Source organism: Lathamus discolor, chromosome Z (genome assembly GCF_037157495.1).
Source record: "Lathamus discolor isolate bLatDis1 chromosome Z, bLatDis1.hap1, whole genome shotgun sequence".
In the NCBI taxonomy this organism is placed as follows: Eukaryota; Metazoa; Chordata; class Aves; order Psittaciformes; family Psittacidae; genus Lathamus; species Lathamus discolor.
The window spans coordinates 53,332,835-53,345,284 of NC_088909.1; the positions used below are offsets into that span (position 1 = coordinate 53,332,835).

Consider the following 12,450-nt stretch of genomic DNA (forward strand, 5'->3'; position numbering starts at 1 on the left):
GCAGCTTCATGTTCATGATGGGAGAAGGGAGAAATTGGAAGGCTTCATGAAGACATTAACTAAATCACCACCTCTTGATGGAACCCATGATGTATACGCTCTGAACTGCGAGATGGTAAGCTAATAGTTCAGCTAATAGAAAATTATATTGCTGTTTTATAAAACAATTTCCTAGTTGTATTAGTTTGGCACTGAAGTCTCTTAGGTCTGCAGAACTCTGACTAGACCTTTCAGTGTGACTAGTCATCCTACAAGATGGACTTTTAGTGTTTAGTATTCAGTAGGCAAAGTTATTTGGGTCTGTTGACTTGGTAGCCTGTTGTGCTTTATGAACAACTTGTATAATGTAAGGAAACATTGCTGTGTAAATGTTCATTAAGTGTACTTTTTTCTTTAGTGTTACACAACCCGTGGCTTGGAACTAACTAGAGTCACAGTGGTTGATCCTAAACTACAGGTTGTGTATGACACATTTGTTAAACCAGATGGTAAAGTTGTGGACTACGATATAAGGTACGCTACTTAATCTATAATACTTCAGGATTAGACTTAATAAATTGGCAGATGACTACATAAAAAGAAACATGCTTCTCTCAAATGTTTGTTTCTAGTAACATAATCAAAGACCTTCAATCACCAATGAGGCTTTTGTTGTTACGGGCTCAGTTAAGAACCATTTTTGTCTTTGCCTAGTTCCACTTTTTCTTTTCACTTTGAAAGACCTTTTTTCCAATTCAGAAAAAAAAACCAGGTTAAACCTCCCAGAACTTGCTCAGTTCTTTAAGGTGACAAAAGCAAATGCAAATCTCATTTGTAAGTGTTGCCTCACAAAAAAGCAATATAGTCATAAGCCATGAACTGAGGTCATCAGACTGTACAGCATAATAAGATTGTCTGTATTTAGTGTAGATCTCATGTATTTGTTCTTCGTATTGAGTTTTGTCATTGAGACCTGAAAGACACCTTTTTGATTCCTGTTACTTCTCTGAAGTCCTGCAACAGCTCGGTGAAGAAATACAGGTTTTGAGCTTCACTGTAAAGAAATTTGGAGGAGAATCAATGTAATGTGTTCCTATTTCAACACCAATATTTGCTTGCTCAGAGCCCTGTCTTTCGGTCCATACTTAAACATGCTTAGTCACTTGTAGTGGTAGAGCTAAGTTAATATCACCTACCTTAGTTTATCTTATACTACCTAGGTGAAAAGGAAGATAATGAAAATATGTTTTACATTGACATCAACACTGTGTGATTTATGTTTGGGTTTTTTTTTAAAGCTGGCTTGAGTTAACTTTAGAGGCTGGGGAAATGACCACTGCAAACCTAGTTCTAGCTATTTCTTAGTATTTCTATCAATGAAACTCTTTAAATCTCTTTTTAGACTCTCTGGAGTAAAGGAGAATGATCTGAAAAATACCACAACAAATCTTCGGGCTGTACAGGCAGTACTGCTAAACCTGTTCAACGTGGATACAATTTTAATTGGACACAATTTGGAAAATGACTTATTTGTTCTCAAGGTAAAGTAGCCAGTTTTGAAGCCAGTTTTAGGAGGTGACTACTTGTTTTTACTGTGTTCTAATAAATTTAAAAAAGAAAAAGAATGTTGCATTTCAGCAGATCAACTGGTATGAAAAAAAGAATTAAATGTACTTGATTGTTAAACAACAGCTGTATTAAAAGTATTTCATATCAGGAAGAGATGTCTGTACAAAATACACTATGGTAAAGATCTTCACATTTTGGCTTCCTACTTTGCTGTTTTGTGCTTCTAATTATGGAACCATACATCACTGCAGAACAATATTGTCTTTATTTCTGGGTTCCCAGAAACCTAGATTTGTATGTTTTCTGATCTTGCTGAACTCATGGCACCCAATGCATAAAAGGCAGTGACAATTCAAGTAACACTAAGGTATTCTCTTAGAATTGCTGTAAACAATTATGCTGTCTGTTAAGTAGTTACCTTAGGTACCAGAAATGTGTGGATTATGCTATTAAATATCAAAGGCAGCAATATTCCATGAGAAACATAGCCATCTGCTCAGGAAGGCTCTTATGGTGAGGCACTGTAACAGGTTGCCCAAAAAAGTGGTAAATGTTCCACCCCTGGCAGTGTTCAAGGCCAGGTTGGACAGAGCCTTGGGAGACATGGTCTACTTTGAGGTGTCCCTGTCCATGGCAGGGGGTTGGACCTAGATGATCTTAAGGTCGTTTCCAACCCTAACTATTGTGTGATTCTAAAGATGTGAACAACACTAAGCCAAGTTTTTTCCTGTGGTGATCAGTGCCAGGGCCTAAGGCAGCAGGCACAGACTCAAATACAGGAGGTTCCCTCTGAACATCAGGAAACAGCTTTTCGCAATGAGGGTGACCAAGCACTGACTCAGGCCATCCAGACAGGTTGTGGAGTCTTCTCTTTTGGAGATGCCCAAAAGCCATCTGGACATGTTGTTGGGCAACAGGCTCTCAGATGTCCTGCTTGAGAAGTGGTTTGGACAAGATGATTTCCAGAGGTCCCTTCCAACTTCAATCATTCTGTGATATTAATAATGAAGGAATTGGAATTTAGCCTTTGTAGGCTTCCCTGCTACTGACATCTAAAGGCCAATGCAAGTGAGATTTTGCAGTATGGTTGTGGCTGTCTAAAACCAGAATGAATCATGTTCACTGTATATATACAGTGAATATATAACTGGTGAATAAATGTCAATGCATTGTACAGAAATAACTGCAAAGGATAATTTTTCTACAGCTTTTTGCTCCACAGTTTGCCATTTTCTAATAGAAAGTGGCACACAGGACAGATGATGTTGTATTTGGGGCTCAAGGGTTAGTTTGGGCATATTATTGAGAAAGGAAAGTACTTTAGATACTAGATGGGATTTTATCCTTTTTTAATAAAGGATGTGCAAGACTGTAACTGGATGTGTAACCATTACTGTGGCCTCTGCTCTTTTTCAGCTAATTCATGGCATGGTGGTGGACACATCAGTAGTGTTTCCTCATTCACTAGGTTTGCCTCACAAAAGAACACTTAGAAGTCTGACAGCTGATTACCTCAGGAGAATTCATCAAGATGATGGTAAGAGCTTGGGTTCTTATTAAGCAATCAATATATTGCCTCATGAAATGGGAGACAGGAAATACCCAGAAAACTGAAAATATAACAGTACACTTACTGTCATTTAAAGCTTTGTCTTGGATATCTTTAGTTCAATTGCATAGTAAAAGCAGAGGATATACCTGAATAGTAAGATGGTTGGTGGTGTGATTTAACCCTGGATGGCAACTGAGTAGCATAAAGCCTCTCACTCATTCTCCCCCCAGTACAGCTGGCTTGTCAGAGGATTGTACAAAAGTATTCCAGCTTCTTTCACTTGCAAACGGACATTCTTACAATTCTGAAGGTAGCGTGATGAGTCTAACATCTATGTCAGGATTCGCTTGCTTATCTAGACTGATACAGGAGCTCTTCAACTGGGATTTTCAGTAGTAAAATTAAAGCAAGTTTCTTTGCTGGCCCTCATAGACAAATCAATAGATCTGTTCTACAGCATATAATATTTACGAAGCATTGCATTTGACAAATACGTTTTGAGTTAACCATGCCATTCTAAAGGATTTTTTTAATCTAATTTTAGATACTCAATTTGTTCAAATAAACTGGCAGATTCGTATTTGCTTTTATGAGTGACGCCTTCCGGACAATAAGTAATATTCTATTCTGCTAACATATCTCCACTGCCCATGGAATACCTAAATGGTCACACTGAGCAAAACTCGGTGGCATTTGATACCCAGTGAAGTAGCTAGATCTGCCTATCAAAGCTTATATCCCCTGACTTCCTTTGCTCTTGCAGGCTGATGCACACCTCTCTGGTGAGGGCAAGAAGAACGTCAGAAGTTATTTCTCCAGACTATAAGATGGCTATCTCAAACAGTAAAAATTCTGCCTTTAGCAGACTTTTCTGCTTAAATTTGGATTTAATCGTTCTTTGTTAATCACCACTGAGCTAAAATCCAAGCATAGAATCATAGAATCATAGAATCATAGAATCATAGAATCATAGAATCATAGAATCATAGAATCATAGAATCATAGAATCATAGAATCATAGAATCATAGAATCATAGAATCATAGAATCATAGAATCATAGAATCATAGAATCATAGAATCATAGAATCATAGAATCATAGAATCATAGAATCATAGAATCATAGAATCATAGAATCATAGAATCATAGAATCATAGAATCATAGAATCATAGAATCATAGAATCATAGAATCATAGAATCATAGAATCATAGAATCATAGAATCATAGAATCATAGAATCATAGAATCATAGAATCATAGAATCATAGAATCATAGAATCATCATAGAATCGTTAGGGTTGGAAAGAACCTCAAGATCATCTAGTTCCAACCCCCCTGCCATGGACAGGGACACCTCACACTAAACCATCCCACACAAGGCTTCATCCAACCTGGCCTTGAACACCGCCAGGGATGGAGCACTCACAACCTCCCTGAGCAACCGATTCCAGTGTCTCACCACCCTAACAGGAAAGAATTTCCTCCTTATATCCAATCTAAACTTCCCCTGTTTAAGTTTTAACCCGTTACCCCTTGTCCTGTACAGTCCCTGACGAAGAGTCCATCCCCAGCATCCCTGTAGGCCCCCTTCAGGTACTGGAAGGCTGCTATTAGGTCCCCACGCAGCCTTCTCTATTCCAGGCTGAACAGCCCCAACTTCGTCAGCCTGTCTTCATACGGGAGGTGCTCCAGTCCCCTGATCATCCTCGTGGCCCTCCTCTGGACTTGTTCCAGCAGTTCCTTGTCTTTTTTATGTTGAGGACACCAGAACTGCACACAAAACTCCAGGTGAGGTCTCTCAAGAGCAGAGTAGAGGGGCAGGATCACCTCCTTCGACCTGGTGGTCACACTCCTTTTGATGCAGCCCAGGATACGGTTGGCTTTCTGGGCTGCGAGCGCACACTGCCGGCTCATGTTCATTTTCTCATCGACCAGCACCCCCAAGTCCTTCTCTGCAGGGCTGCTCTGAATCTCTTCTTTGCCCAGCCTGTAGCTGTGCCTGGGATTGTTCCGACCCAGGTGTAGGACCTTGCACTTGGCATGGTTGAACTTCATAAGGTTGGTATCACCCACCTCACAAGCGTGTCAAGGTCCCTCTGGATGGCATCCCTTCCCTCCAGCATATCAACTGCACCACACAGCTTGGTGTCATCGGCAAACTTGCTGAGGGCGCACTCAATCCCACTGTCCATGTCAGCGATGAAGATGTTAAACAAGACCGGTCCCAACACCGATCCCTGAGGGACACCACTCATTACCGGTCTCCAGCTGGACATCGAGCCATTGACCACAACTCTTTGTGTGCGGCCGTCCAGCCAGTTCTTTATCCACCAAGTGGTCCATCCATCAAATAGATGTCTCTCCAATTCAGAGACAAGGATGTCGTGTGGGACAGTGTCAAACGCTTTGCACAAGTCCAGGTAGATGACGTCAACTGCTTTACCCTTATCCATCAATTCTGTAGCCCCATCATAGAAGGCCACCAAATTGGTCAGGCAGGATTTCCCCTTAGTGAAGCCATGCTGGCTGTCAGCAAGCACCTTGTTGTTTTTCATGTGCCTTAGCATGCTGTCCAGGAGAATGTGCTCCAAGATTTTATCAGGCACAGAGGTGAGACTGACTGGTCTGTAATTCCCCGGGTCTTCCATTTTCCCCTTCTTGAAAATGGGGGTTATATTTCCCTTTTTCCAGTCGTTGGGAACTTCACCTGACTGCCATGATTTTTCAAATATGATGGCCAGTGGCTTAGCAACTTCATTTGCCATCTCCTTCAGGACCCGCGGATGGATTCTATCAGGTCCCACGGACTTGTGCACATTCAGATTTTGAAGATGGTCTCGAACCAGATCCTCTCCTACAGTGGGCCCAAGGTCTTCATTCTCACAGTCCCTGCTTGTCTTCTAAGTCTTGAATGGTGCAGTCAGAGCCTTTGCTAGTGAAAACCGAGGCAAAGAAGTCATTGAGAACCTCAGCCTTCTCCAAATCCTGTGTAGCCAGTTCTCCCGAAAGCTTCCTCAGGGGGCCTGTGTTGTCCCTGGTCTGTTTTTTGTTTGCTACGTACCTGTAGAATCCCTTCCTATTATCCTTAACATCCCTGGCTAGGTTTAATTCTAACTGGGCCTTAGCCTTCCTAACCTGGTCCCTAGCTTCCCGGACAACATCCCTGTGCTCTACCCAGGCCGCCTGTCCTTGCTTCCATTTTTTATAAGCCTCTTTTTTCCTTTGAATTTTCCTCAGCAGCTCCTTATCCACCCAAGGAGGTCTCTTCTGGCCCTCCTGCCGCACTTCCTTCTAGTTGGGATGCAGCACTTCTGAGCTTGTAGCAGGTGATCCTTGAGTATCAACCAACAGTCTTGGGCCCCCCTGCCCTCCAGGGCTATATCCCATGGAACCTTACTAAGCAGGCTCCTGAAGAGGCCAAAGTCTTAAGCTATAGAGCTATGTAGCTGCCATGTCTAGGAAAAAAAACCCCAGACCTAAAAAGTCCTGACTCATGACTTCCACCCCCTATGTTTTTATCGGATTGTGCTGCTGCTCTGTGCTAGTTTGTATTAGTTTTTTATTAGATGTTATAAATGTTAAGTCTGGATTTGCTTTCTTTGTAAACTAGGGTTTATTAGAAAGAAACACCCTTTGCTGTCAGAAAGCAGTAGGTCTCTGGTGATTTAGCTTGCTTTGACTGTATTGCTTTAAGCCAGAAGATACCTGAATTGCAATGACATGTCTAAATGTCTGAAAAACTTTGTTTCTGAGTCTAGGCTGCTGCATGTGAAGAATTACCTCAAATCACTGGCATTCCAGTTTTACCAGAGAAAACTAGAAGCTTGTACTTGTACTTTTGAGTCATCTCTTGTTGTGATAGCCTTTAAGTCCTCTGCTTCTCTGGGGAATGAAACACCTCAATTAAATCTAAGAATTATTTATTATTCTATTATTTATTATTAACTTACTATTTTGAGGTTTTCTCCCATGCCCAAAGTGGTTGTGGAATAGGTAGATATGGAATCTGTGCAGTAATTCAGTGCTGTAGTGCAAAGAAGCAATACCTTTTTCTTTTCGAGCCACTAGCTCAGAAACATAAAATGGGGAGGGGATTTTTGCCACCTTCAAATGAAAATGCTGATCTCCATAGAATCATAGAATAGCTAAAGTTGGAAAAGACCTTAAAATCACCTAATTCCAACCCCCCTGCCATGGGCACTGATGTCTCACACTACATGTACAACCTGGCCTTGAACACTGCCAAGGATGGAGCTTCTGTATGCTGTCATTTCTTCCACTTCAGCTGTTCTGGTTTCTGAATAACCAGACGCTACCCCAAACCTGTTTATTTCATATCTTCAGTACCTTTATTGAAACTTTTATATTCTAAATGGTGAATAAAATCTAAACCATACAGGATTTAGATTTGCCTCCATCAGTTTGTATAGGCATTGAGGTATGCATTCAAATTAGTCCATGTGAAAATTTGACACTATGTCAAACTTTTGCTTATGAAGATAATGGCTGAATATAGTAGGTCTGTTCTCCACCTATCCTAAAGTTGCAGGGAAATCTCAACATGCAGCTTTGGCTTTCAGCAGGGAATGCTTGGAACTTTCGGTAGTTAACTGCCATTAACCTGGTAGCCAGCCTTTTCTTGTATTGTTTTGATTTTAGAGAGGGTATTCTGATGCCTATAGTAAGTGCCAACTAATGAGAGGATTGTATGCATTTCTTGTTCTGATGACTACCACTTTTTTTACCCAGCCAGAATGCATTAAAACCTTTATACAGTAATTCATGTTATTATAGTTACTAAGTTATGGGAATTGCATAAAAAGCATAAACCTGTAAGTTCTTAACTTTATTAAGTAGTTGTTTTAAGCATATATAATTTAAATCCTTTATTCTGTTCAGATTTTGTGGCGGATTTCAGTAGATCAGGACAAGTAGATTGTCTTTAACTAAGGCAGAAATTTACCACGTAGTTGCAAAATCAGCTTGTCATATGTTACTCTTTCAACCTCTAATTTGAAAGTACATGACCTGGGGAAGCTGGTTTTCCAAAGGCAGTTATGTTGGAGACTGAAGGTTACTGTGGGTAATAACTCTAGCCTGGTAATCTAGGCCCCATTGGATACTGTGATTATTACCTTGAATCCTGATAGCAGGAAGTTGCACCAAAACCTGTCAAATACGAAGGATTGTCTTAGTATGTTCAACAGTCGTTCACCTTAATAAGGAAAGCTACCATTCTTCTATAAAGGAGTAAATAATTAGCATAAAATAATTTTTTCTTTTTTCTTTTCTAGTTTGTTATAATTCCAGGGAAAATGCAATGGCTTGTATGGAACTAATCCTTTGGAAGGTCAGAGAGGATAATAGAAAGAGAAAACAGTGATTATTGTGGCTCTGGAGGAACAAGATGTGGGTGGAACAAAGTCAACCTCAGCTTGGCTCGCTGCTCTGTAATGTTTCAGTACCAATTATTTTTCTGATGTAAAGAGGCAATGATCTAATAGAAAAAACTGACCGTACTTCTGACACAGGAAGGAGAAAACACAAATGCAGGAAGGAGAAAACACAAATGCAGAAAATACATGCAAGTAAGATGCACAGAGTAAATTCTGGTGCAATATAGGCTTTTGGTTTTTGGTTTTTGTTGGTTTTTTTTTTTTTTTTGGTCAAAAGTAATTCTGTAATTGACCTCACAACTCTGTGCAGCCGAAAACTATCATTTGCAGTATGTGAAAGGACTTTTATTTCAAGTTGTGGATGTAAATTTTTGATTTCACCTTGTTCAGCCTCTGAAATAAAACTTAAGTTTCTGCAGTGCAATTAAAGTCTGAGATTGTATCCTTTTCCCCATTCACTTCCTGCTTCTCTCTACCTCTCCATCTGTTTTCAGAGAGAGAGAAAACAAACTTAGTCATGTTTAATGTACTAATAGACACAAAAAGGTATAAAGGTAAAAATGTGACCTCTTCTGGAGCAGAATGAGCTTGTCTCTTAAATAAGTTAAGCCTGGATGAAGCTTTTCAACTGTAAAAGCAGCAAGTTTTGCTGACTTACAAAGGTTCCCAGAAAGTTTCAAGTGAATGCCTTCACTGGGCTATACTTTGAGATATAATCACCTGTCTCCTGCATAAGGTGGGAGTCAGCATCTGCAACCTTCTAACAGGAGGATTTTAAAGTCTGTTGCCACTTATCTTTCTGTGAAGGAAATGTAAGAATGGACCACGTTTTGTGCAACGCTAGCTCTCAGCTGAAGTTATACTTGCACTGATTAGCCAAAAAAAGCTGAAAGTGGTAAGGGAAAAATGGTCCTGACTGAGGACTGTGTATGAGTAACTCAGTAGTGTAAAAATATCAGAGTTCTCAGATGTACCCTGAAGAATGATTATACTGCATGACAAAATCTGTGTTGAAGGTTAAAAATCACTTTAGCTGCTTCTTGAGCATTAAAGAACCTGGGGCCATGTCCTGTTCTGTGAGATACTGATGGGCAATAGCCGTTGTTAGAATACTTCTTCCTGTACTAACAGAACAGTCCTGCATATGGGCCCTTCTGCAGCTTCGAGAAGGGGCTTTGACATGTTCTTTACAAACTTGCTTTCTTTACTTATGATCCTCCCAAGTTTGAATGTAGGTCTTTTTAGTGATGATTGCCTTTATTTTGCTTTGAGTAAAACTAAGAAAACATACAAATGTCTACTCTGTAGGACCTGTTCTTCAGGGAAACCCATGGTAGTCATCCAGCAGGTTGTTAGCAGGGACCAAACTGGTACCCCTGAGGCCCTCTAAGGAACCTGAAACATCTGACTTTTCTTCTTTGTAACTTCTTGAAGTTACTGAATTATTGAATTATTAAAACCAAACACATATAATACTGTGCACAATAAGTAAAATAATTTTAAATAGTAACTTTTTTGCAACTGGGTCAAAATAAACAGTCTTTTGATGCTGAAAGTAATGAAATTTCAGCAAAACTGAAACCCGGTGTGAATATAAGAGCAGTTAATAATTGGAACAGTGACTTAGCTCTGAGTCATATTGCTGTCATCTCTCTGATGCTGGGTGCCATGAGCATACTTTTCTCTTGCCCACATATGGACCTTAAATCTCATCTACTTCCAACCCAACCTTCCACTGGACCATGTTGCCTGAGTCCCGTCCAACCTGGCCTTGAACTCTTCCAGGGATGGGGCAACCACAACTTCTCTGGGCAACCTGTGCCAGTCCCTCACCACCCTCACAGGGAAGATTTCTTTGGTGCAGTGCTGAGTTTTGGTTTCTGAGTTTGAGAACAATGATGACAGTTGTTTCTCAGTAGTGCTTACCCTGATCAAGGATTTTTCAATCTCATTTTCTGCCAGTGAGGGAGGGCACAAGAAGCCAGCAAGAAGCAGAGACAGGACACCTGATCCAAACTAGCCAAAGAGGTATTCCATACCACAGCACATCATACCCAGTATATAAATTGGGGGGAGTCACCCAGAAGGGCTAGATCGCTGCTTGGGTCAGGCTGGGTATCTGTTGGCAAGTGGTGAGCAATTGTATTGTGCAGCACTGCTGTTTGTTTTGGGGGGTTTGTTTTGCTTTGTTTTTTCCCTTAGTTCTATATTTCCGTCCTTGTTATTTCCCTTAGTGTTATATTATACTTTATTTGAATTATTAAACTGTTCTTATCTCAACCAATGGGTTTTACTGTTTTGCTTTTTCCCTGATTATGTTTTCCATCACACCAAGCAGGGTGTGGTGGTTAGCGAGTGGCTCCATGGTACTTAGTTGCCAGGAGCTGGAAACTGAGCTTATGTTTTTGAGATGTAAGAAACTGTTGTGGTCTGGTTGGACCTCCACTATTTAGAGGGACTTGCTAAAAGTATTGGCTCCTATGGTGAGAATGCCATCACCTGTGTCTGTGCTATTAAGTGAATATGTGAAAGAGCTCTGAAGTATTATAAGAAAATGTCACACTAGGTTTACTTGATTGAGGGCTTTGAGTTACAGACTGGAACAGTTTGGCTTGTTTTGTTTCAACTGTTCTTTAATCAGAATTTCCCTGTGTCAAACCAGTTGCCTTGCACATGAGAATGGGTGATCTGTATGTGACTTGGGGAAAGGCAAAATCATGTGTTGGGAGCAGGGAATGTAGTATACCCTCACAGGGAGGGAATTAGTAGTAAGGGGGATCACTTGTGTTTGACCAAGGCTGAACTGTGCCTTTGTAATTTAATTGCTCACGCTCTTTAGCTGGGTCTCTGCTTACATTCTGCATTTTCCTTCCCCCGTCTTGCAAAGTTCACAGATTGTATAGCTGGGATTGGAAGGCATCTGGGGAGATCATCTGGTCTAGTCCTCTGTTGTGGCCAGTCAGTTTTTGAATATCTCTGAAGGTGGAGACTTTCCAAAACCTCTTCCATTGCTTGACCTCTCTCACTGGAATTTCCTAGATTTCCATTTATGCTCACTGTTTCTCATCTTGTCACTGGGTACTGTTGAGAAGAGGCTACTGATTCTTTCTTTATGTGGCATTTTGGTCCAGGTAGAAGTTTGCCACAGAAGAAGGGATTCACATCAATCTGACTTATTTCCTTCCACCAGGTATTTATATGTTTTGATGAGATGTATGTAATAGTTAACAATTTGTATTTTGCTTTCAGAAATGACTGACCATTACATTTTAGGTAGTGGAGAGGGCCTGTTTTGACCTTAAAGTTGTGTCAGGCAAAACCTGTTCACAGAGAAGTAAGAATTAAATATCCCCATTATTCAACACCAGTTGTGTGTGTACTTTTCCATTACTGAAGAGTGGGAGGATTCCAGCCATTAAATGGATCATCTGAATTTAGACACTACAGAGGGTAGTCATACCTTACTTTTCAGCCATTCTAATGAGGATAAAGATGCTTATTTGGAGTTTTTATTACCTCTGCCCTCACTGTGGTATCTAGTTAAACCTGCATCACATTAGCCAGCGATGTCTGTTCTCAGATCCTTTCTTAGCTTTCCTGTCAAGCACATTGTGTTCTTCTGTAGCTCTTGAGATTTGGACATGTTAAGGAGTTTAAGTTATGTCTGCACCCAGACTGTTGAACAATCAGAGCTGTTGCGCTAAATGGGAGTTGAAGATGGTGAGGGAAAAGGCTTGGGAGAAGCTGTATCACAGCCTTCTGCCTTTCTCTTCTGCCTTTCTCCTGCCTTTCTCTTCTCTTCTTTCTCTCTCCATATTCTCTGATCACATGACTGATCATTTCTTTTCAAACTGTAGATAACGGTTGATTATAAGCAGTTACCTGCTGTTCTGTGTCACATGCTCCTCAAAGCATGGCCAGCTTCACTTGTCTGAAACAATTGTTTTCTTTCC

General features: G+C 40.6%; 1 protein-coding gene across 4 annotated transcripts in view; it reads left to right on the forward strand.

Moving 5' to 3' along the window:
* Positions 1–12,450, forward strand: part of LOC136006004 (RNA exonuclease 1 homolog) — a 29,348-nt gene that overhangs the window by 11,174 nt on the left and 5,724 nt on the right. For 3 of the 4 annotated variants that reach the window (XM_065663913.1, XM_065663912.1, XM_065663909.1), the window contains 5 exons: positions 5–115; positions 398–513; positions 1,382–1,520; positions 2,965–3,085; positions 8,396–8,944. In XM_065663913.1, the coding sequence (XP_065519985.1) occupies positions 5–115; positions 398–513; positions 1,382–1,520; positions 2,965–3,085; positions 8,396–8,484 (576 nt within the window). In that variant the 3' untranslated portion in view covers positions 8,485–8,944. Of the gene's footprint in view, positions 1–4; positions 116–397; positions 514–1,381; positions 1,521–2,964; positions 3,086–8,395; positions 8,945–12,450 lie in introns of those variants that run through there. The other variant, XM_065663911.1, reaches the window with a different exon arrangement.